The sequence below is a fragment of the Typha latifolia genome, chromosome 3, assembly GCF_019914945.1.
Source record: "Typha latifolia isolate L0001 chromosome 3, TyphaL0001v2, whole genome shotgun sequence".
Lineage (NCBI taxonomy): Eukaryota > Viridiplantae > Streptophyta > Magnoliopsida > Poales > Typhaceae > Typha > Typha latifolia.
The window spans coordinates 17,650,139-17,674,910 of NC_133088.1; the positions used below are offsets into that span (position 1 = coordinate 17,650,139).

General features: G+C 38.4%; 5 protein-coding genes across 9 annotated transcripts; 3 read left to right on the top strand and 2 right to left on the bottom strand.

Moving 5' to 3' along the window:
* Nucleotides 1-554: 554 nt before the first annotated feature.
* On the top strand, nt 555-4,422 carry LOC140783366 (tobamovirus multiplication protein 2A-like). Its single transcript, XM_073130236.1, has 7 exons — nt 555-902; nt 1,063-1,346; nt 2,905-3,004; nt 3,266-3,346; nt 3,432-3,536; nt 3,652-3,858; nt 3,952-4,422. Exons 2-7 carry the CDS (start codon nt 1,093-1,095, stop codon nt 4,057-4,059), a joined length of 855 nt encoding a protein of 284 aa, XP_072986337.1. The 5' UTR covers nt 555-902; nt 1,063-1,092; the 3' UTR covers nt 4,060-4,422.
* A 412-nt stretch (nt 4,423-4,834) lies between these two features.
* Nucleotides 4,835-10,587, top strand: LOC140785038 (uncharacterized). 4 transcript variants are annotated; one of them, XR_012108368.1, is made up of 7 exons: nt 4,835-5,017; nt 5,447-5,543; nt 5,669-5,723; nt 5,803-5,943; nt 6,646-6,671; nt 10,102-10,351; nt 10,471-10,587. XR_012108368.1 is itself a non-coding variant. In XM_073132734.1 (6 exons), exons 1-6 carry the CDS (start codon nt 4,880-4,882, stop codon nt 10,275-10,277), a joined length of 633 nt encoding a protein of 210 aa, XP_072988835.1. In that variant the 5' UTR covers nt 4,835-4,879; the 3' UTR covers nt 10,278-10,587. The 4 variants fall into 4 exon arrangements, 2 of the variants coding, with proteins under 2 accessions (XP_072988835.1, XP_072988836.1); XM_073132734.1 differs by having other exon boundaries at nt 10,102-10,587; XR_012108369.1 differs by lacking the exon at nt 6,646-6,671 and having other exon boundaries at nt 4,837-5,017.
* On the bottom strand, nt 6,240-9,663 carry LOC140785037 (protein PHOSPHATE STARVATION RESPONSE 3-like). 2 transcript variants are annotated; one of them, XM_073132733.1, is made up of 8 exons: nt 9,492-9,663; nt 9,147-9,407; nt 8,805-9,042; nt 8,639-8,715; nt 8,521-8,560; nt 7,250-7,283; nt 7,077-7,152; nt 6,240-6,848 (listed from the first exon to the last, which is right to left on the bottom strand). In XM_073132733.1, exons 1-8 carry the CDS (start codon nt 9,513-9,515, stop codon nt 6,642-6,644), a joined length of 957 nt encoding a protein of 318 aa, XP_072988834.1. In that variant the 5' UTR covers nt 9,516-9,663; the 3' UTR covers nt 6,240-6,641. The 2 variants fall into 2 exon arrangements, with proteins under 2 accessions (XP_072988834.1, XP_072988833.1); XM_073132732.1 differs by having other exon boundaries at nt 6,241-6,848; nt 8,805-9,054.
* A 3,011-nt stretch (nt 10,588-13,598) lies between the features above and the next one.
* LOC140783611 (pyruvate kinase isozyme G, chloroplastic-like) lies at nt 13,599-20,730 on the top strand. The gene is made up of 12 exons (XM_073130552.1): nt 13,599-14,007; nt 14,329-14,589; nt 15,163-15,328; nt 16,110-16,244; nt 16,397-16,507; nt 16,602-16,690; nt 18,026-18,088; nt 19,051-19,226; nt 19,621-19,720; nt 19,868-20,043; nt 20,196-20,304; nt 20,408-20,730. Exons 1-12 carry the CDS (start codon nt 13,795-13,797, stop codon nt 20,519-20,521), a joined length of 1,713 nt encoding a protein of 570 aa, XP_072986653.1. The 5' UTR covers nt 13,599-13,794; the 3' UTR covers nt 20,522-20,730.
* A 439-nt stretch (nt 20,731-21,169) lies between these two features.
* Nucleotides 21,170-24,595, bottom strand: LOC140783610 (protein NRT1/ PTR FAMILY 7.3-like). The gene is made up of 5 exons (XM_073130550.1): nt 24,488-24,595; nt 23,986-24,175; nt 23,013-23,230; nt 22,334-22,899; nt 21,170-22,237 (listed from the first exon to the last, which is right to left on the bottom strand). The coding sequence occupies exons 1-5, from the start codon at nt 24,488-24,490 to the stop codon at nt 21,379-21,381; spliced, it is 1,836 nt and encodes a 611-aa protein (XP_072986651.1). The 5' UTR covers nt 24,491-24,595; the 3' UTR covers nt 21,170-21,378.
* Nucleotides 24,596-24,772: the final 177 nt, after the last annotated feature.

The following is a 24,772-nucleotide window of genomic DNA, read 5'->3' on the forward strand; positions in this document are numbered from 1 at the left end:
ATTAGAGTTTGTCGGCTAATCTAACCAGTTTTCTATGGAAATTTAGAATTGAGTCAAGCCCAAAGAGTACGAAATAAAGAAAAGACCAACCAAAACATCAAGCACGTGATCCAAATTAAAGATTGCATGTCTTACCTAAACTAATATGACATCCTACGAGGATGGCATGCTTTATATCAAGCTATCCGTGATGATAATATTAGATAAACACAACGTAAAGCCATAAAAAATAGCAAAAGCGTCCAATCTAACTCAGGCAATATCTCGAACATCAACTGTGCAAGAATTCGAGAGCAAATTTACTTGTTCCAAGATCAACAAGCGAAAGCAAATCGAACGACCACGCTAAACTCGCCGGTACGTATGGATATTTATCGCTGTCGCCTTCGATCACCTCTGTGTCCTTTGACCCTTAGCTTCGGATGCAAGAAGTGGGACCCAATACCGACGGATAAGACCTCCCTCTAAGGTGATTGGCTCCAACGCATGGTTGAAACAACTCTTGTCCAACTACAACTACTATATAACACGTCGTCACGATTATAAGAATCTTCGATGCAACAGGTGAAACGAGAGGGGTTATCCATAAATAGAGGTCGGGAAGTGAGATGCTAACGCCGAGAAGAAGGCGACAACTGTTTACGTGAGGTCAGACCCCACCGCCGCTTGTCGTGCGACCCATTTCTTGACCGTCCATCACAGCAAGAGACGACCTCTGATTGCGCCACGTGGTGGGCAGCCTAGTGTTATCCGCCGATGCGGCGATTGCATTAAAAAAATTGAAGTCGGAAGAGAAATTAGAAAAGTAACAATAAAAAGAGATGGAGTTGGAAAATGGTGGAAGAGAAGACCTTTAGGTCGCCGATCGACCCTACTGTACCAACAAGGCTAAATTTATTCAGGTATTTTCTTTTAATTTCCCCCCCTTTTTTTTTGTTCCAGCCTTCAATTTGGCGTGAAATCCCTCTATTCCACCATTTTTCCTTGCAATTTTCTCGTCTTTTTGTTGTAAGAACGGTGATTTCTTCACAATTCTGATTCAAAATCTCATCTTTCTCAAAGATTTCGGTACCTTCTCGGTTTTGATTGGTCATGGCGTGCCGAGGATTCTGGGAATGCCTATTGAAGCTTCTCAACTTTCTTCTAACGATCACTGGATTAGCGATGATCGGGTACGGGGTGTACTTATTGGTAGAGTGGACCAAGATCTCTTCTGGGGATGACGACGATGGTAACGATCCCATATCGCCAGTGAGCGGTAACCCCGAGTTCTTGAAACTTGGCCGCCCCATGCTCGCTGTTGTCGTGCTATCGGATAGTATCCTCGACAAGCTGCCGAAAGCTTGGTATGACCATCTTTTTCTTCTATTTGTGGATTGTTATAGGTCGTCCTGATGAAAAGATATAACTTTCCGTTGATTAAAATGAATTAGCTTCTTGGTGCCTCATAACGATGTTCTTTGATGATGTGGGAAGAGTTTATGAGTATGGTTGCAGCTATCAATGTATGATCAATGTAGATGTAAATTTCAAAGTGTCATGGAATGAGGAAGATTCACAGATTTGTCTTTACTAGTGTAGCTAGTTTCTACTTTATGCAAGTACATAATTTTGTTTCTTACTTGTGAAATCTTTATATCTGGAAATGGGTGCTCTATATGTATAAATATGTTTATTTTATTATTTTGGCATAAAAAAGTAGTGGAGAAGGTAAATGAGAGAAAGCCTACTTTCCATGTAATGGTTGTTTTTCTTTCTCTTCTTTAGTTTCCTATAGGGTTTTAAAGACAAAAGATCATAACACATACAACTATGCTTTTTGTTCATGCTATACCAGTATACCACCATTCTAGCTATTATAACTACCATATTTTATGAATTAGAGTAAAGTGTATTGGTTTTACTTTGATATTTCTAAAATTACTTGGCTACCCATGTTCGCTGGTTCGCACTCATAATGATGTTCTTTGATGATGTGGGAAGAGTTTATGAGTGTGGTTGCAGCTATCAATGTATGATCAATGTAGATGTAAACCTCAAATTGTCATAGAATGAGGAAGATTCACAGATTTGTCTTTACTAGTGTTTCTAGTTTCTACTTTATGCAAGTACATAATTTTGTTTCTTACTTGTGAAATCTTTATATCTGATCAAAGATTATGTTGCTGACTGGAAATGCGTGCTCTATATGTATAAATATGTTTATTTTGTTTTTTTGGCATAAAAAAGTAGTGGAGAAGGTAAATGAGAGAAAACCTACTTTCCATGTAATGGTTGTTTTTCTTCCTCTTCTTTAGTTTCCTATAGGGTTTTAAAGACAGAAGATCATAACACATACAACTATGCTTTTTGTTCATGCTATACCAGTATACCACCATTCTAGCTATTATAACTATCATATTTTAGGAATTAGAGTAAAGTGTATTGGTTTTACTTTGATATTTCTAAAATTACTTGGCTGCCCATGTTCGCTGGTTCGCAGTCTAACCATGCTTGTAATATGTATAAAATAAAGGATTACCTGGATTAATCAGTTGATTTGTATTTATTTTCCTTTAATATAGCTCTTATCAAGCTCATCATTAGTTGATACTACGTCTTATCCTTGAGATGTGGCCCAACTTTGGCTTTTATTGGGTGGTTTTTGTATAGTTTCTAAAAGTGGTATTACATTCCAAATCTGTACTCTCTAGCATGGTAATATATTCTAAATCTTTACACTCTATCATGAGGTTGGTGTAAAGCCGCTCATGCCTCATTGTTCCTTTACAAGGAGTATGACTGCCTCCTAATTAGCACACATATGAAACTTGATGCCTAACTAGATTGACTTCATATTGTGTCTAACAATTCAAACGACATTTGTATGTTTTAGTTACTTGACAACACTTTGATACTTTGCAGGTTCATCTATTTGTTCATTGGTGTTGGAGCGATCATCTTCATAATATCTTTCTTTGGATGTATTGGAACAGTAACGAGGAATGGATGTTGCCTATCTTGTGTATCCTGACATCATAAACTTGGAGCCATCAATTTTTCTTTTTTCATTTTCAATCTTATTAAACAGAGCAAGCACAAAAAGTGCATGAATAATTAGCAGGTCCTTGTTCTTTGTTTTCATTATGGATGATGTTTTTAGTTATACTTGGAAATAGTTGTGAATGCTTTCCTTCTGCATAAAGACATTTTTTATGCAGCAATATTGTTAGTTACAACCAAGGGTATGGCTTCCTTGACCCCCACCCCCCCCCCCCCCCAACAGTACTCTTTCTTAGTAGTCTTGTTGATCCTAGTTGAGCTGGGGGCTGCAGCATTCATATTCTTTGATCATAGCTGGAAAGATGTGAGGCTTTCTTCTCGCAAATTTTAAATTACGTCATCTCCTGCTTTTCTTGATGACTGATCACTCAAATTTACTTCTTGTGCAGTTAATTCCAACTGATAAAACTGGGAACTTTGACATGATATATGATTTTTTGGATGATAACTGGAAAATAGCAAAATGGGTTGCTCTAGGAGCTGTTATTTTGGAGGTACAGAAAGATCCAATATTTTCGTTTGCAGTTCTTAACAATTTTAAGCTCTGATGCTAAGATTACATAATTACCTCAGAAACTACCAAGTTGATGCAGTTTGCTTGATATGCAGGCATTGGTTCTCATCTTAGCACTTATCGTGAGGGCCGCAAACCGACCTCCTGAATATGATAGTGATGATGAATACATTGCCCCAAGAAACGACATGCGGCAGCCATTTATCAATAGGCAAGGAGTTCCAGCTACTGGGGTGCCTGTCCCTTCTCTCGATCAACGTCCCACTCGGAGTGATGCCTGGAGCCAGCGGTTGAGGGAAAAGGTTCTTCCATCTAATTAGTTCATTTTTATCTGCTTGATCCTTGGACTATTATTAAGTAATAACTTCTACTTGTTTTCTTTGTTTTTTAATCAGTATGGCCTAGATACATCACAGTTCACCTACAATCCAACAGACAGGAGCAGATATCAACAAGCGGCAGCACCTCCTGCGGAAGAGACTGGCCGTTGTGCCATACTGTAGAGCTCGCGGCTAATGGTGGACTTGGACTGAGACGATCTCCATGAGCATGGTTTGCTAGTCACTGCCTGTGAAAAATAGTGTATTGTGTTCCAAAGATGTATGTGTAGACTGGTGTCTAATTTTGATTTACTACTAGACATATCACGACAAAGCTCTTTATGCTCTATCCCAATGGGGTGTAAAGATTCGGAACTTGTCTTGCAGAACTTGATCGAGTTATTTCTTTTTCTCTTGTTTTTTTTTTGTTGCATTATTTGTGAGAGAGGTCTTGATGTCCCCATGATGGAAACCAAGTTGTAGAAACTTTGGAAGGACTGCAGAGATGGTGCATGGAAGAAGTTAATGAATGTTGCGGTCTGTAAATTTTGTACTGTGATCCTTCTTACATCTTATCGTATTATTATTGTAGAAACAAACCAAAAGTGGGGGGAAAATGAAGAAATAATCAGAAAAAGGTTTTTCTGGGTGATCTTTAATAACAGATATTAAGCAATCCTTTTGTTCTATATTTTCCAATTTGCTATATTTAATATTATGTCATGTTTTATAAATTATACATGGTTGTAAAATTATTAGGACTCATCTACTGACTGTCTGATCTCTATTTGCATTCAAATTAAGAAAATATATTTACCAAGTTTATTATTGATTTACTTTCGAAGATGCCACCACAACTTTTACCCGGATCCGAACCCGGTTGTCGGGCCTTCGGCATTGTTTTCGGATCTTTCTGGACCGGGCCCTGATCCGACCCGTTTAAATTGAGTAAGAGTAATAGAGTCGGTCACTAGTCCGTCCGAACCGCGATTGGGAGATAACGATGGCCGCGGTATTCGCGGCGGCGATGCCAGTGCCGCCTCGCGAGCCCACAACCTCGACGAGGGATCCTCTTCTTCGATCAAAGAACGGGCCTTCTTGTTTGGGCCTCTCGAAATCTTCGTGGATTGTGCGGGGCGAGGTAATTGAACCCATCCGGTTTCTCGTAACAAAGTGATGTATCTTTTATACGTTCTTAGCTACTTAGCGATTGTTATTTGGTTGAGTCCAACTGTGTGATAGCAATTTTGAAGAATAACAGAGAGAAGCCTTACCTATTAGTATATATTTTTTTGTAGTGGTTGGCGCAATTTCACAAACATGTGGTGGCGATATTGTTGTTAACCTGGGTTCATTGGGAATGATTACGGTGTGATGTTATTATTGATTCTGGACTCAGTAGTTGGGTTTCTCTAATGAAACAATTTAAAGATGGTCTCTAGATTAAAGTACTATAGTTCCGTCTTAATTTTCTACTCTCGTAAATAGTTGTACTTAAAATCATTTGTTTGTTGTATTTGTAGTTGTAGTTGTAACAGTATTTTCTTCTGATCCAATATGCCTGTTGCAGTCCAATGTTAGGAAAGAGAAAATGAAGACACCTGATCCTCCCTGTGTTGTCTGTCAAGGAAGTGGGAGAATAGATTGCCACCATTGTCGAGGCAAAGGTCTCTGTCCTCATCTCCTCTCACTCTCCTCCTTCTCATATTACATATTTATTTCTACTAATATAACCGAATGCTAATCCATTTATATACTACTCATTTATTATAAAATGACTGGATATCTGCAGGTCGGACAAACTGTGTGCATCTCGCTATGCTCCCGAAAGGCGAATGGCCTAAATGGTGAGTAACCAGTTCAGAGCCTTGAGTCTTCCATTTGTTTGCCATGCAACTACCACTTCAAAGTTTAAATATCTGTCAGGTGCAAGGTTTGTGGTGGAAGTGGACTTGGGTACTGTAACCGATGCCTTGGGACAGGGGAATACAGAGATATAATGGGCTTTCACTTTATGAAGGTCAAGAGTAGCCCATCGTCACATCTTGAAGAGAAGCAACCGAATAGGTAAATATGTGTAGATGCTTTAATTGGGAGAAAGAAAGGATATGCTGCAGCACATCTTTTCCTTTAACAAGTTGCTTTATTTTGATAGCTGATCAAGTAATCTGTTTATAAAGTCTAGCATCTGTATTGTATCTAAGATACCTCATTGAATGGTGAGTTCTGCCTCTAAGCTAGCAAGTTCCATAATGTTGTAATGCCGGCAGCTTGATGCACATAGTTCTTTGGAGCTGTTTGTTATCTGTGGTTTGCTATAACTCATTGAGAGAGCACCTCATGTAACTTTATTTTGAAGCACAGACTATAGATATATAGATGGATAATTTACTGTGCACTCTTTGGAACAACAAGAGCTTTTTAATATTTTCATGTTTATGTTGAATCAATATCACTGATTGGAATTTCAGGTTTGCTTTCATTTTGATAATTTAACTGCATCACAGTTGCAGCGTGAAGATATCAAATCTGATAAAAGTCTTCTAAAATAGACTGCATCCTTTGCTAAATATCGGCAAAAACCTAGTAATGGAAAAAGCTAGTAATGTTATGATAGACCTGATTTTTAGTTGCATATCGCTGCTATCTGTACAGTGTAATTTCCTTCTCATGGTACTTAGGCACCTTTGTGTTCAGACCAAATTCTGATGCTGCCAATAATAGCATACTTCAATCATTGTCGTACTTAGTTATTTCCCTTCATTTCAGACCAAATTCAGATGCTGCAAATGATGGTATGTGTTCCTATCATGGTTTTCATATTCTTCTTGAGGTGAAAACTCTGCACACTGGTTAGCAGCTTTTACTGAATTATGATTCTCAAAGAAGGTGCACCTTCTTTTTTGCTGATCAAACATCCTTTCTAAATAATTTGCATGCTCTTCGATTCTTAACTGTAGTTTTTTCTGGAACTGCAAAATATGCAGGGAGAGACTGCCATCAGTGATAAGCTAATCAAAATTACCACTCATAGAACACAATTTCATACCATAAGAAGGAAATCATATCAATGAGCTAGAAGGTAATGATTAGATAGTGCGGAAATGCTTTTGTCAGAAGACAGAGTTTGATAGGTAGAGGCTGACATACTTAAGGATATAGTGTTTCATTTGCACATGTAAGAAGCTGGTTGTAGTTACCTCCAAATGCTCCTGTAAGCTTCTTTGAACATCCATTTGCATACGTAATGTTTCTAAAGCATGGAATCCTCCGCTTCTACAAAATGAAGCCGAAAGGAACTCAGGAGACCTAAATAATTGAACCTGGTAGCAGGTGCTAGTGACATGATAAGAGTAGTAGTGATGAGGTCTACCCTTTTAAACCGCTCACTGGTGATGCAGCTTTCCCTGCCATTGCAAATGGATACATGATTTTATTTCAGTCAATAAAAGTAATAAGATCAAACATCAATTTCAATTATTTGTTTAACTGAGTGACAACTATCATAAATCATAATGCAAGCTTTTAGAGCACCCACAAGACAAATGATAATTTGATTCCTTAAGAAATAAAGGAAACATTAGTTCAATATGTTTAGCAAATCAATAACATATGAACAAGTGATGTTTTGGAAAGCACAAGAATTAAGGAAAAGGTCAAACACTGATATACATTTACCATCTGAGGTCAATAACAGCACACACAAAATGATTTTTTTCCCTTTAATAGTTTAATTTGTGGAGGTAGTTGTCAAGTTTATGTATCCAGATTACTTTTAGGTTAAGTCCTTTAAACTTTGAGCTCAGATAGAAGTAGAAGTTTGAGTGATCATTATCTTTATTTTCTTCTCAACAAAATCTTAGGTCAAAAGCTCTTCCACAGATATTTGACTCTGATAAATAAGCTTTACCATGAGAAACATATTTGATGCTCTCTTCAACTTTGTCATCAGGAACCCCCAGTGTGCTTCCTTCTAATAATTTTCTTATCTAGTTCTCCATGCTTACTAAAAGGAAACGTTCTGTTAGCCTGAACTTTCCACAGAATGATGTAACCATTGCTTAAGATGATTCGAGAATGTTGTATAAAGACTCAACTGGTATTCAGAATGATTTTGAGCATTTCTAGGTTCTTTTATCATCATCACTGTGAAAGGAAAATCTCTTCTTTGTGTAGAACTTGAAACTTTGCCTTAAATATTTCCTCTTTTACTAGTAAATTTCCCGTGGGGTTCTTCTTTGCCTCGATATCTGTGTACTAGGTCAGACACAAGTCTCTTCTTTGTTCTTGCTGACAGATTGAAAACTATTATTGGTTATAGAATTTGCTTGCTTATATCTCCTTTGCTTTCAACTTCAAAGTGAATGAATGTGAGTGTGCTGTTTAAAACTTTAAATGAGGTGTTTTCTAAAAAACAAACAAAACCAAAATGGTGAAATCTAGAGATATCTTAGGCTCTTCAGTACAAATACTATTTTACCAGAGAGAGGATATTAGACGCTTAGCATGCTTCTTAGCCATTATCAGAATGAGTCATCATTTTTCCCCATTAGTCATTGAGATTATCATTGTTCACTAAATTGGAAGAAGTCAGACCACAAAGCTGGATCTTCTATAGTTCTATGCTACAAGTTAGCAATATACCGTGGAGTAAATTTGGAACACATTTGGTTGTTCGATATTTCTGTCCAGATAAAACATTAAAACCAGTTAGATAAGTCATTGAAGAACTGTTTGAGAAAGAAAATTTTCATGCCATCACCTGTAAGTGGCTCTTTATGTGAAAAACTGTCAACCCCTCATATTTCATTAGTCCTAATATTCCTTTTGGAGTTGCTTCTGCACTTATGGAAGATTATCATGAACATTAATTTATGCTTCATAAATTATAGCAGTTGAAACTTTTTTTTAAGCGTTAGGTCGCTTACTCATTGCCCCACCAAGATTATTGACAGCTTCAACGAACAGCTCGTGCAGTTCTTGAGTCCATCTAATACGCCGTTTGCCTCTCCCTTCCCCTCTTGATTGCATGCTGAAGTGTGTCCTATTAAAGGCTTCCACTAATACAGGGTCTCGAGATGGCAAGAGGTACGCGGTCTTACCCCCATTTCCATATTGTGTTCTAGTAGCATGAACTGTGGCAGTTCCTGACAAATGATTTAAGGCCTGATGAAGTCCCTAAAAGAATTATTAGCATAAGCTCAAGCTCATACAATCAGATAGCACTATCTACTAAAGATCCAATTTATAGATCTGTATATTTGGCTTACCCTGAAATCAGCCCTCTCTAGTTGTCCCCATGAGAGATCTGCGTTCTCCCTAGTATTTTCATATCTATTTTGAGCTTGACAATTAGCAAGGTAAATGCGAGAGGAATCTTGCGACTCCAAAGGTGAACAATAGTTAGCATTGCTCATTGTTACATGAATATTTTGGTCATGAGGAGTTGGATGATATCCAGATTGGAGCAGCTGCTCGGTTCTGCAGAATGACTCAGTATGCAAACTCTGGCAGTGAGATTGGTGAGCCTGCTGAGGAAAAAAAATTGACCATGAGTTATATAGGCATCATTTCTGACAGAACCTGCCAATGGAATTTGAGAATTGAAAGACAACTATGCTTTTGATAAGTTTCTCCATCCAAAGGAGATGTAGTGGCTATCTTTTTTCCTGAGAACGCCAGGAGATTTTTCACCCAGACAATAATGAACTCTTGTTAGGAAGAACGATCAAAGATATGTTACAGATTTGTTCTTCAGAGGGAAGATGTAGAAGAGCCCTCAGAAGGGCCAATATTTGTAGTTTAAATAAGTGCTTTGGTAGACTCCTGATTCCTTTTCTTATGTTGATGAAGCTTCATGGCACTTTCATTATGTGCTCGAATCTAGGCATAATAAGATACCGATATTATTTAGTCATGCAGTTCAAAGTTCGGACTGAGTCAATACAAAATGGCTATTTTTTATTTCTTTTTTGGGTAAGAGCTAGTATGTGTTTATCTAAATGTTATCAGAATCGTGACTAGTTATGTCATGTGTGAAGTCATTTATAATATAAAGGTGGTGCTCAGCACGTTTATTATTGTGATTTCAGCTAGGTAATTCAGCTAATGATATCAAAATCAAGTCGAGTAAATTCTACAATAGAAGCATTTCAATTACTTCTTATTCAAGAGTGAATTTATGAAAGGTACTCAACAGAGAGAGCATTGATTCTGAAACTGCAGGGAAAAGACAGGTGATAGATGAGCAGTATAACATGGAAGAGAAAGATGGGAGAATTTGTATCCTCTCTTCTTCATGCAAGGAGGGGAAAAAAAAAAGAAATGGGGTTTCTAGGTGTTCCTTGGGCCACTTGTTAGCAGGAATTCCATCAAAAGAGGCTACCAGAATGAGCAAATAGATGCAAGAAAGCTGAGCAGATATGGGCTTTATTCATATTCTTTGATTCCTTCCTTGAAGCTTTCTAGAAAGCAGGTGAGATAGCTGAACTGATTCATGCTTTATCATGCTTGTGGGCATAGAACATGACATTGAGTTGAATAAATTTTATCTGAACATGGAAATTCTTAACTATTTTGTTTAATCCTTTGCAGAATAGACCTCAATCATGCTGTATGATTGAACTTACTGTTATACAATAAGTAGCATAATTTTGTATTCCAGCATGATTGAACTTACTGTTATACAATAAGTAGCATAATTTTGTATTCCCTTTTTTTCATTTACTTGTAGTCTCTGAGCTTAATTACTGTCATATTGAAATGAACGTGTATCAATTGCCAGTGCTGCGACGGTAATCTTCTTCGACGGTCTGCTTGCAGTGCTTAACTTTTGAGTTTAAATCATTTATACATCGTATGAATTATACTTCAAAAAAAAATTACAAATAAAACCCTATCTATTTATTTTTTATTTTTTATTTTTTATTTTTTTGTGTTATCTGCATATAAGTTCTCTCATTTGGTGTGAAAAACACTACTATCATCTGATAGACAAATATAATCCAACCCCACCATCAGATTAACATTGTCACAGAATTAAATCAAGCCTCCCAGAAATTAATATTAAAGTACGCATTTTTTTTGTTTGTTTGTTCTGCAAGCGTTCTCGTTTACCTCTGTTCATCAGTTTCATAGACACCCACCATATATAAGCTTCTAACGTTTCCAGCACAAAGTGATCGATCGAGACTCAAAGCCATGAAGCTCTAGCAAAAGTTATCATTACTTCTGCTTTAATGCTTCAAGGCCGTGCCGGTGGGAGATCGTCTATTTATTCTCTACTAACAACATACCCACGAGAAAGAATGTTTTTGAAGTAGTTTGTATTTTTTTAGTGCTATTTAATTAAGGGATTTAGAAGTTTAATGAAAAGGAAAACAAAAGAAGAGTATTTTAGATATTTTAAAAGGTAATAAAGTTAGTGTCCTTAACAAATATTAGTGTTTATATACTAAATTTGGTTAGAGATTAGTTAGTTTTAAATTAACCCAAGTGTGATATATAAATTATAGGCAATAAGAAAGGGTCAGATTATAAATTGCTCAAAGATATATCAATTAGACTATCTTAGGAAATCTCGTAGAGAATTTCTAAGTCTAAGACTATCATCTTCTTTAAGAGTAGACCATATCCCATAAATGGTTGCCCTCTTCTTCTCAATATTAGATTGTGTTAAACTTAGATTACATCGTTCAATTATGTTTAATTAGTACATTAAATAATGAATGGTTTCTATTAATTTGTTTGCAAGCGCTCTCTATCTCTCTAGTGTTTGTGTTGTTATTAATCCATCCCTTATGTCTTTACCTTTCTTTATGGTACATTAAAGCCCACAATCATAACTTTGATTCAAATTAACTGGTACATCATTAAATTCTCACTCCTTATTAACAAAAATTATCATCTCTTATAATAGCATGGTAGCCTCAAGCCTTCAACATTTATAGAGAGAAAAAAAACTCTATAAATTAATTGATCCTTAACAAACTCATAGGCATTGCAACGTTACCATCTACTTCCCATGCTCAAAAGGAACACTTGCTTCTAATTGCTGAGCAGAGGAAATCATCCATCTTTTTCGTTTTTTTTGAGTGGAACAGAGATACATCGATCAATCTTCTGAAGTATTCAATTAGTGCAACTCTCAAGTGGGATTATGATTTGTGAGGGTTATTCTTAGAAAATAATATATCTTGGTGGACAAAATTTGGATCATCAATATTCTTGAACTAAAAAATCAATATATTTTCTTAACAAAAAATATTGCTCAACGGTGTTAACAACCTTATACGGGCATCTAATACCGTATGTAAATAGATAATAAATTAGTTGGTCGCTACACTATAATACTAAGATTTAGAAAATAAAAGCAAACTACTATTGTTGTTGAAACTCATGACCTCTAGAAAAGTAGATCCCATATATATTAAATAATCAATTGATTTAAAAATTTAAACTATTAGATAACAAACCTATAATATATGTATCGTGAGTTAGACGAATGGCTATTGAAGCAAGTAACTATATTGTATCCATTTTTAATGAAGAGAATATATATATTTATATATTAATTTCCCTCTCCTGCCAGAATAATTTAATTCGAAATGCAAAATATTGTAGACTAAGAGAATTAATTCAGCGAATATTTAATTAATTTAAATGGCATTAAACTGTAAGTGCCTGAACAATTAATAACTACAGAGAATAATAAATCTTAGCATTGAAACAAAAACAAAAACTGAAAGAATAATTACTCCTAGTAAGTAAGTTATATATATCATCCTTGAATATATAAAGATAACATCCTCAGCTAGAAAACCATCAGCAGTACAAGAAGAAAAGATGGCAGCAATGAGATTAGATGTGTTCATCCTTGCAGCTGTCGTCGCCTTCTTCATCTCATGCTCGGAAGCGCGAGTAGCAGTCCAAAGAAGGGAGTTGTTCTTCTTCGGGTTCCCTCCGACCCCCGGCGGCTCTTCTCATGGCTGCTGGAAATCCATCGTAGCAGTAAAGCACTGCGGCGTCGACCTCTTCTCGTCCATCTCCTCGCATCGTCTCCGGTTGGGCCCCGAGTGCTGCGCAGCCATTGAAGGGATCAGCGACAACTGCTTCCATAGTATCTTCTTCACGTTCTTCCCCTTCAACCCTCTCCTCCCTCCTCACGTTAGGGCTCTCTGTGCAGCAAATATCAATGGCTCCACGCCTGGCCCTGCCCCAGTTGCAGCGCCAGCAGCTGACCCAATTCCGACTCCGAGTCCGGCGATGGCACCGAGTGGAGGAGTTACACCAGTGAGCTCTATTGCAGGAGTACCAACTGCAAGTCCAGTAGAGGGTCCAACGCCCACCTCTATTTGAACTGCTATTCAGTCTATTTGTAATGTAATAATTGGGACTATCACATCAGCTGGATTTACGTATTTATCCCTTAAATAATATAGAGGGGTTATTTGCAAGAAAGGACCTGAGAGTTGGTTGACTATTCAGGCAGTAGGCAATCAAGAGAACCGGAAAATATCTCTTTTTATTTTATTTTTTGTGCAGAAAAGGCCTCCTATAAGTAATATTTATATATGCAAGGCAAGGGCCCGCAAGGAAGTCGCCAAATAATTCCATCCGTCCGATAGCGTCCCTCCTTAATCCTGATTAGATATGTAGCATATTCCTGAGCCGAGCCGAGCCGAGCCAAAAATAATAATAGAAGACCTTCCAAATGTTCAGGAGCAGGCTGGCTCAGGCCTCAGAGTCAGAGAGTTCGCCCATAGCTTTGGTTTATTGTTTGTTTGTTATTCTCTCAGCTCCACAAGTTTCCTCCTTTTGTTTTCTTTCACGCGGTACCTTCGGCGCCGCTGCTTCCACTAAACCCTCCTCTCCTCTCCTCTCCTCTTATATAACAAAACCCTCTGCTTTTTTTTTCCAATGGCGACTTCGATGGAGATCGGAAGCTTCTCTCGGGTCCCGCCTTCTGCCGGCCTCGCCTCGTGGCGGCGGATGAGCCGCGCGTTGTTGGGATCCGGAAGGAGTGGGGCGTCTCGTTCTTGGAACAGGGGCTTCGCTGTCAGATGCGTGAAGACGACGGAGACGGAAGGAAGGGAAGGGGATCTTGGCGCGTCCAATGGCCGGGCTAATCCGGTGAGCTCCGTGATCCGAGATCTTTGTTTCTCCGATCCTTTTCCTCCCCTGGTTCTTCTTGGTCAAGAACCAGGGGAGATGGGGAACAAGATTTGAACGGCTGGTAGATGGGGATGGAAGTTTACTAGGACACCGGTGTATATTACCCATTGGTTTTATCGGACGAAAGAAAGGATACTGTAGCCAATACCCTATTCGTTCCCTTTCTTGGATATAGTATACAATTTTTCTGGCTACCTTTACATGGAAGATCTTAAAGGCTTTATTGTTTTGTGTATGTGATATGAGTAATTTGACATGGGGTTTCTTTTGCCTGTTCAGGAAAATTTGATCTCCAGTTCTGGAATTCAAACACGGGAAGTTGTTTTGAATCCTCAAAGGAAAACGAAGATTGTGTGCACGATTGGTCCCTCCACAAATACTCGCGAAATGATATGGAAGTTGGCAGAAGCGGGGATGAATGTTGCACGGCTTAATATGTCTCATGGGGATCACGAATCACACAAGAAGATTATAGATTTGGTCAAGGAATACAATGCTCAATCCAATGGGAATGTAATCGCAACAATGCTGGACACTAAGGTATTTTGATGCATGGAAGCATCTTTGAAATGTAATCATTACCTTCTAGTGGGCCTGTGTTGTTTCGATTTTTCAGTTATAAGAGTAGAGTAAAAAATGCAGTCTATGTTCACAAATTTCTCCCCATTTGACCATGGAGAGAAATCTGGATGATGTGCCTCGATTTGAAACTCTTGGATGTATTTACCTGAATATAATGTATAAGTTAAAGAGATCATGTTTGTGTTATATTAGGTGGAAATCATACTTCCAACTATTTGAGTCAGTATATTAATGTTAATCTGAAACAATAACATGTAGTGAACAATATTATGCTCTTGTGAAAAGGGTAACATTTTTAGTTAGCTATCTCTGAACTTGGAGATACAACCAAGCTTTCATCTTTATTCTCCAATCAATCTGGTCGTACATCCTTAAATGTTCTCATAATCACTCAAGAGTCATTGGGGTTTTTTTTTATGGTTAGTTCTTGTTAATTATTTCTACTGATTTTACCTTGCACATGGTGCCTATTTCCTGTAAATTTAATTTGTTACTCATTAAATCTGATCTATCAAGCTAAAATATGTTTAGGGTCCTGAGGTAAGAAGTGGAGATGTACCTCAGCCCATCTTGCTCAAGGAGGGTCAGGAATTCAATTTTACAATCAAAAGAGGAGTCAGCTCTGAAAACACTGTGAGCGTAAATTATGATGACTTTGTAGGTGATGTAGAAGCTGGTGACATACTTTTGGTCGATGGTAAGCGTTAATATTCATCAATTGCTCTTGGCATGTGAATGTACTTTTCCAAAAGGCGATCCTTAGAGGAAGATGGAAAATAAAATTCATGTGGTATCAATTTTCTGAAGAATTACTCAAACATTGGAATTAATGATTTTTATCAAATTATGTTTGCTAAAGATGACTGAGCTTGATTATAGCATTCCAGATTCTTCTCATATTGATAATCATGTTAGTAGTTGCTGTTTGTACTTTGTAGTATTGGAGTTACTTCTACATAATTCTTTATGTTTTTGAATGTATTTTTCTAATAGGCAATCCTTATATATTTTTATTACATGCTAAGCTTTTTGGAAGAAGTCAGTGTGGTTGTATTTCTTTTGTTCCTATCAAAACACAACATTATGTGGGAACACTGAACAGTGACAGATGCATGGAGTAGCATCCATCTGTGTACTCCTTCACCACCAATTCAATCTTATATTGCCAAGCTAAATGGGTTTATTATTATCTTTAGACAAACAAAATCAGCACCAGTATATGACATAAGTTTGCTGTTTGTTGACTGATCCTCTGCCTCCGAAGAAGTGCTCACCTGTAACTTGCAAATTGAGGCATATCTTAACCAAACCCCTTGCATGGCTTGCGGTGCATTTCTATGGTCTGGAGAGGCTCACTATAATCATAGATCTGGCCACATCAATCTCATTTCTCACTGATCTTCCTGATCATGTACTTTAGCATTTTCATGTTTCAAAGTTTCTAAGTTGATGGATTTCTTTTTTGGTTATTACAATAGGAGGAATGATGTCACTAGCTGTAAAGTCCAAAACATCTGATACAGTCAATTGTCGAGTAGTTGATGGTGGAGAATTAAAATCAAGGCGCCATCTAAATGTACGAGGCAAAAGTGCTACCTTACCATCCATAACAGGTTGATATTTTTTTTTTAACTCTTCTTTTTTTAAAGAAAAAAATGATATGCATTGCTAATATATGTGGTTCACTTCTTACAATATCCTAATCTGATTATCACGTTGAGTTTCAAACATATTAGTGTTTTTAATAACTTTGTTGTTTCTATAGAGAAAGACTGGGAAGACATCAAATTTGGCGTGGACAACAAAGTTGATTTCTATGCAGTTTCATTCGTAAAAGATGCAAAAGTGGTACATGAATTGAAGGACTATCTCAGAAGTAATATTTCAAATCTGTATTGTAGAAACCGTCTCATGAACTACTTCTCTTTAGGAGTTAACAAGAACTTATGTTCTCTCTTTTTCTCTGGCAGGTTGCAATGCTGATATACATGTTATTGTAAAAATTGAAAGTGCCGATTCAATACCAAATCTACCTTCCATCATCTCTGCCTCTGATGGGGTATAGCTTTGTGGTTAACCTGTGCACTTATTTGTTCCTTCTTTTTTAATTAAAGATATTGGTATTTGCACTTTATTTAAATCTTATGTGTGCACAAAGCTCTATGTTTGTTTGGATTTCTCATCATTGGAATTTGGAACATGGAGCATATTTTACTCTGGTCTTCTGTTTAAGGATTCGCCAGGTGAAAAGGCTTATACTTTTAAAGATTTGTCATAGTATGTATAATATGACCACAAATGGCTGAGGAAAAGATTCGAAGTAATTTGCCAAGTTATCATGTTAATTTAGTTGGCATTTGGTTCAAAACTGATTGCTGTTTTGTCAGATAAATCTTTATGCGGAAAATGTTCTATACGTTGTATTGTTATTGTTCCCTAAAGGCATTACACGTGAAACAGAAAAGAAGTTACTCATCATCATCAATTACATTGAATTGTACCATTATAAGTTTCCACCTACCATGGCCTAGTAGCCTTGAGCCGCCAACATTTCTAGCACAAGTGATTGAGATTCCCAGGCATGGAGCCCTCACATAACTTATCTCTTCAACTGCTAGTATGCTGCATTGCCATGCCGCCTTTCTAGCTATGGCGACATTTGCTGCCATCCTTCCCATATCCATGCATTCCATTTAACCCGCTGGCGAGATGCTGGTCGCCAATTTCACGATGGTGCCGATGGGAGATCATTGGTTTCTTCCGTGGAAAAAGATTGAGTTTTTGCCCACAGTGCTGCAAGGAAGTGCGATGTATGGTGGTTGGGCGCATCAAGACGAGCTTTGCCAACTTTGCTGGCAATGATGAGTTTGTTCATAAGATTAAGGAGAAATGTGCTTTGGCCAGCAGCCCAGCTCCTGCTCCTGAATGAAATTTGAAAGCACACATGCATGCACACATAGACTTTTGTGTTGCTTTTCTCTATCTCTTTTTCATGTTTGAAGAATATGGATGTAACTGTAGCAGCTAGTAAAACTTTTAACTTTGATTTTAGATCATTTACACCATGCTTGCTGGATTTGTTTGCTGCGTGAATTAATCCATATGTACTTCCGGGAGCCGTATATCTAATCACTATGCTAATCCATCAGACAGAAGTTATACTTGAATCATTTGCAATCTTACATAAAAAGAGATTAGGTATTCTTGCTTTCTTAGTTCTTTCTGTCTTTTAATTAGACTTCTAGTTCTGCCATTGGTCACATCTTGGTATTCTCACATGTGGTTTAAGCATATGTAGATAGCAAAGATCTGGCTATCAGAGGTTACAGAATTTTAAATTATTCAATAAGTCTTCTGCTGTTCCAAACCATTGAAGTTCTTCAGATGATTGTAGGCAATGGTGGCTCGTGGGGACCTTGGTGCTGAGCTTCCAATTGAGGAAGTTCCTTTGCTACAGGTAAATAATGGATCCGAATAAACACTTGCTTTTACAAGACATAACAATATGCCTTTTTTCTGACTTTGCTACAGAAATTATATACATATATAAGCCATTGAACTGAGATCTTTTATCAATTTTATTTGAGAGTAATTAATTTATAGTCTCTCATTATACCTTACATTAATTCCTTGGGCATTTATGCCCTAATCCATCTTCTAATTGATCGTGAAGGAAATATTAGCCCTTTTCTTGTTGAATATCAGTGGATGGAAGCTGTCCATGTGACTTTTGCAGGACCAAATAAGTTCACATAAGAAGGAAAATACTGATAGCAGTTATTTCCTTTAAATTTTCTATTGTTGATGTGTACTCTAGATTTAAATGGACTTCAGCATATCATATGCCAGTCTGCATATTCTTTTGTGCTTAATGAATCATGATGGTTTGCTATGACTATCAGGCCTATTGTTCAAAAAGGCTTGCTGCCTAATTTGTTTAATCCTCAACCCTAGGTTTTTGCAGAGTTTCTTCACTTCATCATTTCAATCTAGGAAGCAATGCAGGAAACACATCACTAGAAAACCTCTGGCAGTGGAAATAGTCTAGATGAGGGACAGTGATAACGACTTTTGATTTAGGATTTGTCTTCGTTTCTAAGGCCATGTTATTCTGAAGAATAAATGAAACTTAATCTGCAGTGTGAAATGGCTTTCTAATGCATACTGGGCTTCAGATTCTGGTAACTTTAATTTCACATATGCAAATGATGATTTAGTTGTTAATATCACGCTGATTGTGTGTTTGTTGTTCATAAAGTCAATCCTTCTTTCCAAATCTAAAGTAAGATACAGATGTGCTTTTTCCAAAGAAATAACCAGAAGATGCTCTGCTGGTGCTAAAGGGCAAGAATATATATATATATATTTTTTTTTTCCATTATCAAAGCACAACATGACTTCTTTTTTTCAATTTATTAGGAGGAGATCATTAGAAGGTGTAGGAGCATGCAAAAGCCAGTGATTGTTGCAACAAACATGTTAGAAAGCATGATAAATCATCCAACCCCAACAAGGGCAGAAGTTTCTGACATAGCAATTGCAGTGCGAGAAGGTGCAGATGCCATCATGCTATCCGGTGAAACTGCTCATGGGAAGTAAGTTGCGATGATTGTATCTAAGTGCGACCAAGTACCCATGCTTGCTTTCTAGTTTGTGAATCTCTCTTTGTTGCTTGAAAAGTATATTGTTTTCCAGAATCCAGAGCACCTATCTTTTTGTTGTTACATGCACTTTTCTTTCTTGTTTGAATGATTTGGCCTCCTTTTGGACTTAAGTTGGCACAATGAATTATAGATCTGTGTAATCAATCATTAGATTGTTAATTTTAAGTAGATTTAAACAGAAAAATGTTCTTAATGCTTTACATTCCTTTGTTTCCCCTATAATGAGCTATGAAAGTAGTTTTTTTTTTTCTTTTAATTGCTTGATGCGGTGGGGTGTACAATAGTAGTTTGCTGAATTGAGTATCAAAGTGTTACTTGTGTATAGGTATCCCTTGAAAGCTGTTAAAGTGATGCATACCGTGGCACTGAGAACTGAATCAACCCTGTCAGCCAGCAGCATCCATCTGATTCTTGCTAGTCTGCAGGTATCTTCTTTTTCATCTGTTTCATATCTGCCTTGACTTTGGTCATTGATTACCATAGTAGTGTTCATTCTTACAAGCTTTGAATTTGGAAACTCGGTAAGTGCGTTAAACTAGTTGTCTTCTGTTCTTTCTTCCATTCTTATGAAGGCTCCAAGTGATCAGGACTTCTCTCAAGCTCACATGAGTGCAATGTTTGCTTCACATGCAACTACAATGGCGAATACCCTCAGCACACCAATTATTGTTTTCACACGTACTGGTTCTATGGCTGTACTTCTAAGCCACTACCGGCCATCTTCTACAATATTTGCATTCACAAATGAGTAAGTATTGCTACTTTGTCAATCACAATCATTCTATCTCCTTGTAGAACTTCATGAAAATGGGGTTCGATAGTCAGAGTTAAAAGAACTATTATTTGCTATCATAACCCGTGCTATTTGGCACTAACAACTGTCATACAATTGTCTTGCAGTGAACGAGTAAAGCAAAGGCTGGCACTTTTTCATGGTGTAGTGCCTATATTTATGCAGTTCTCTAATGATGCAGAAGAGACCTTCTCTAGAGCAATTAATTGCTTGCTGGTATGGTAGCATGCCTGAGTTTCAGCGATTATTTCCTATATCTTTACATTCTTCTGTGATATCCTTTTTTCTTATTCTGTACCTTTAATATGTTGTGAGACAGAATGGGAAGTATTTGCAGAAGGGAGACTATGTCACTCTTGTTCAGAGTGGTGTGCATTCTATATGGAGACAGGAATCTACTCATCATATTCAAGTGCGCAAAGCCCAAGGATGAATGTGCATATGTAGAAGTAGGCAATTCTTTCGATGAGCTTTTGATGGTGGCGTATTTATTATTGAAATTATTTCGTTATTGCATAATTGACTAACTACGACCTCATTTTAGTTGCTTTCTTTTTGAGGTATCAATGTATAACGCCCATATTTAACCTGCTTCTACAGGAACTTTTCTTAAGCTGGGTTTTGAACGATTTCCAGCGAAAATGAATATTCTCATCAATCTCTTCCTTCAACAAAAATTATCAAATGTTGTTTAGGTTCCACAACTCATAGGTTTGCTAAGAATACCGTAATTCCATCTACTATAACTTCTACTATATCTATCTTGTAGTCTTCCTACGTATTTTGTAGGAAGACCTGTAGGAATTATCTGCTTTTACATCTCTGTAGCTTTCTATATCCTCGCTTCCGCCAGAACAATTCATATACTTCACTTCTGCAAGAACACCCCAATTGTTGAGCTTAGGATGAATAGTAGTATTAAGTTGGCAAAATTCACTTGGGTCCTTTGGTTGCTCAGTCCGGCTTTTTATCCTAAGTAGCCCAAGCTTCGTGTAGAATATAGCAGGATTACGGTGATTTGTCGAAGAGGATAGAAGTAAAAGAAAAGGAAAAGAAACTTGTTACTGTTACCCAGGCCCTATGCTGTTATCCCCGTTTCCCTGTGATTAATATTTTCAATCAGGTTAATCCTCTTACGCCAAACCTTCCGACTCGCATACAGAGCATTTCCTCGCCTCCACCTTATCTTAATGTTAACTTGGGGCCAACAAAGATGTGTGAGCCCTTATTCTTTAATATCATCTTAATCAAGCGAGTGCTAAATCATCGCTCAGCTTTAACTAATCCAAGTCATGAAGCAGTGGAGGAATCCATCTCGTCCTCCCCACACTTCCCTTCCAGCTTGATGCGTTTGTACCACTTAGCATAAGCCACATACAGCACAAGGTCCGCAGTGGCTATCAGTGCAAGCATGAAGTAGAACCTATCCAGGTGGCCCTCGTTAAGATCTGCCGGAATCCACCCAGGCCGTCCGTCACGGGTGGTGATCCTCCCGACGGCCGTCACGATGACGTCGCTGGCGTAATTCCCCAGCGACATGGACATCATGCAGAGTGCACTCCCGAAGCTCTTGAGCCCATCTGGGGCTTGGTTATTGAAGAACTCTAGCTGACCCACGTACATGAATACCTCAGAAACTCCTATCAGCATGTACTGAGGCACTTGCCACATTATGTTCAAACTGCTAGTGCCGCCGTCTTGCGCTTGCTTCAGCCTGAAATGCTCCACGGTGCCCGCCGAGACCATGGCGACGATCGCGACCACCAGCCCGATCCCCATCCTCTGGAGCTCGGTGAGCCCCCGCCGGTTCCCCGTCAGCCGGCACGCAAGGGGGTGGATGATCGTGCGGTAGAGGAAGATGACGGCGGCAACGGTGCAGATGTCGAAGGCCGACATGCTCGCCGGGGGTACGGCGAAGGTTCCGATCGTCCTGTTCATGGCGGCGCCCTGGACGACGAAGAGGGAGGCCATCTGGGTGAACACCACGGAGTAAGGGATGGTGCAGAGCCACACGGGGAGGAGCCTTAGCACGCATTTCACTTCTTCCACTTGCGTCACGGTGCAAAGCTTCCAGGGATCGTGGTGCATGCATTGCTCATCACCTAACGTGAAGTCGTTGGACTCCACGTATGCAGCACGGTCCAAAAACCTGAAATTAATTAACAATTCAAGAGTTATTTTTATCTTGAATCAATCACCACTTTGGAGTTAGGACCAACTTTGGAGTGTAGGCTAAGGACTTTACTTGAACCCCTCCGTGTGCGACATTTTCCTAGCCCCATTGGCATCTGCAAGCTCCTTCCCATCAGCCTCATACAGATCATCGCCACTTGACGGCATCCTGACCCTCCATTTCCTCGATGCTGCGACGGCCACTTGGCACACTCTGGAGAGGGGATTGCCACCTGGCCTGAAGTGCCTGTACCTGGGGGTTCCACTGAGGAAGAGGAGCAGAGCAATGATGGCAGAAGCACTTGAGACCCAGAAGCCCAAAGCCCAGTCGCCCTTGTCCTCAAGGTAGCTCAGGATTGTGTTTGAGAAGAGGGAGCCCAAGTTGAGGGCCAAGTAGAAGTAGCTGAAGAAGGAGACCTTGGAGTGTACTTCTTTTGGGTCCTCCTCGTCGAACTGGTCTGACCCAAAAGTGGCAACATTGGGCTGGTATCCTCCATTTCCGAGTGCAATCATGTAGAGAGAGAGGTAGAAGATCCCAACTTCCATTCCTGAGTTAGGCTCACAATGGATGCGCTCGTTACCACATCCTAAGGGTCTTAACAAGAACAGTTGTGAAGACAGTGACAGTATCACCAGTCCCTGTTAGCCAGACCAAAAAGCAAATGAGAGAGGCAAAAGAAGAAGAAGAATTCTTTTTATTTTTATTTTTCATGATGTGGAAGAGAAAAAGAATTCAGGTATGAGTCACTTACAAGAACAAAAATGACTTGGAAGATGGCACAAGTTCTGTACCTTCCCCAGTAGGAGTCACTGAGGAAGGCACCAACAAGAGAGAACAAGTAGACTGTGCCAGTCCATTTGCTAACATTGTTGGCTGCATCCTCATTGTTTTGCTGCAGAACTCTCGTCAGAAACAGCACAAGGTTAACGTTGACGCCGAAGAATGCTAGAGTTGCCAGGCCTTGATTCACTGAGAATTACAATACGTATAGCATTAAACCCATGCAACTGAACTAAGAAAGATAACAACTTGCACAAAATTTTGATTACTTGGATAGCTACTACTCTCTGTTTCAGAGTTTATGCAATTAGCTGCATGGTGCCTAAAGGATATGCTTTTTGTTCTTAATGTCTAATCATAAGTGTTGCATAATAGTAGGTGATCGGAAGTAGCACTCTCCTAACATACACTCAATTTAAGCATGGCGATGTCATTCAAGGATTGTTCGGGCTAGTGTAAGATACTATATTTTACAAATGCATCAAAGCCATGACACTTAGAAGCACTTTGCTAGAAGAAACAAGTTAAATATACTTTTTGACTTGAATGAGTTTCACTTCCTCATGTAATTCTATTTGAAGAACTCTAGTGGAATCACTTTCCATCCATCTCTCTCTACCAATCTTAATCAGGTATTTCCTACTCCTTTTCCTGTTCTTATGTTAAGCAAAATCGATATGTTTGCCTTCCCTTTCTGAATTAGGTGATCAGGTATACGAGTCTTGGCCTAGACAGAAGGGAAAAGGAGGCAAGGAACACTAAAGAACTCAACTTCCATTATCAGTTTAAGTCTCATTCATCTGTAAGTCTTTTTTTTTTCCATCAGACAAGTACATGTAAGTCAGTAACTGACCGACCAAACTATCGTGTTATGTTTGCATTTCTATCTCATACTAATTTTGGTTACAATATTTGTAACAGAGTGAGTGAGGAAGAACTATTACCAAGTAATAGGATTCCAGATAACCATCCACCAGATTTACCCTTGACTGCAGGTTGCCCTCTGAAGTTCACAGAACCATCAAGGGTGTAATAGTCACAGCACTCTTCTTCTTTTGCTTCTTTCCCTCCATCTACCTCCATGACGACCACTGTGACCTTCATCTCCTCTTTCTTCCCTTGTGTCTTTACTATCTGCATATCATCAACTCAATTAGCTAAGCACAAAATTCAATAGCCAAAAATAAGCTAAAAGTTGGGCTACAATTTGAATGCTTAGTAGTTAGTATTCGCAGTAAGAAAATCTTTCTCTAGCGAGTATTTTGTTAGTCTTTGATAAAAACTAAATGGTTTGTGAAGTGTAAGAAACTGATTCATGAATATGTTTTGCTGCTCTATTACTAGTATAAGAATGAGAGGCAGCAAAAGGTGAAGGGAGGCATTTAAATGAAGAAAGAAAAAAGTTTTCTTATGTCGAATGAGAAAGTCATGCTATAAGGTACTAACCATTGTGATGCTCAGAGTTGTCAGATGCACTCAGAAGAGAAAAATCAGAGTGATATCAGAAGCTCAAACCAAAACTAGGAGAGAGTGGTAGTGAAGGAGAGATAGTGGTAGGGAGGGAGTCAGGTATGAATTTATAAAGTTGTGGTGAGGTGAGTGGATGGTCCAGAGCTGAGGTGGTGATTAAGATCAGGATAGTACCATCAGTTACGATAAAAAAGAGTCTCTTAAAATTAAAATGACCGAAAAAGGATCAGAAAGTAGAGAAGTGTAGATTGTAGAGAGAGG

Bases quoted from the DNA above. Each gene is read 5' to 3' on its own strand.
- LOC140783610 (XM_073130550.1), bottom strand. The intron at 23,231-23,985 runs GTAATAGTTCTT...TGTAATTCTCAG, and splicing joins ATCTGGAATCCTATTACTTG to TGAATCAAGGCCTGGCAACT. The intron at 22,238-22,333 runs GTAAAGTCCTTA...AATTAATTTCAG, and splicing joins TCGCACACGGAGGGGTTCAA to GTTTTTGGACCGTGCTGCAT.
- LOC140785038 (XM_073132734.1), top strand. From the start codon at position 4,880: ATGGCCGCGGTATTCGCGGCGGCGATGCCAGTGCCGCCTCGCGAGCCC. The intron at 5,544-5,668 runs GTCTCTGTCCTC...GGATATCTGCAG, and splicing joins CCACCATTGTCGAGGCAAAG to GTCGGACAAACTGTGTGCAT. The intron at 5,724-5,802 runs GTGAGTAACCAG...AATATCTGTCAG, and splicing joins AAAGGCGAATGGCCTAAATG to GTGCAAGGTTTGTGGTGGAA.
- LOC140783611 (XM_073130552.1), top strand. From the start codon at position 13,795: ATGGCGACTTCGATGGAGATCGGAAGCTTCTCTCGGGTCCCGCCTTCT. The intron at 19,227-19,620 runs GTAAGTTGCGAT...ACTTGTGTATAG, and splicing joins GGTGAAACTGCTCATGGGAA to GTATCCCTTGAAAGCTGTTA. The intron at 19,721-19,867 runs GTATCTTCTTTT...ATTCTTATGAAG, and splicing joins TGATTCTTGCTAGTCTGCAG to GCTCCAAGTGATCAGGACTT.
- LOC140785037 (XM_073132732.1), bottom strand. From the start codon at position 9,515: ATGGAGAAACTTATCAAAAGCATA. The intron at 8,561-8,638 runs GTGATGGCATGA...TTATCTGGACAG, and splicing joins ACATAAAGAGCCACTTACAG to AAATATCGAACAACCAAATG. The intron at 6,849-7,076 runs GTAACTACAACC...CATATTTTGCAG, and splicing joins GCTTACAGGAGCATTTGGAG to TTCCAGAAAAAACTACAGTT.
- LOC140783366 (XM_073130236.1), top strand. From the start codon at position 1,093: ATGGCGTGCCGAGGATTCTGGGAATGCCTATTGAAGCTTCTCAACTTT. The intron at 3,347-3,431 runs GTGAGGCTTTCT...CTTCTTGTGCAG, and splicing joins TTGATCATAGCTGGAAAGAT to TTAATTCCAACTGATAAAAC. The intron at 3,537-3,651 runs GTACAGAAAGAT...CTTGATATGCAG, and splicing joins TAGGAGCTGTTATTTTGGAG to GCATTGGTTCTCATCTTAGC.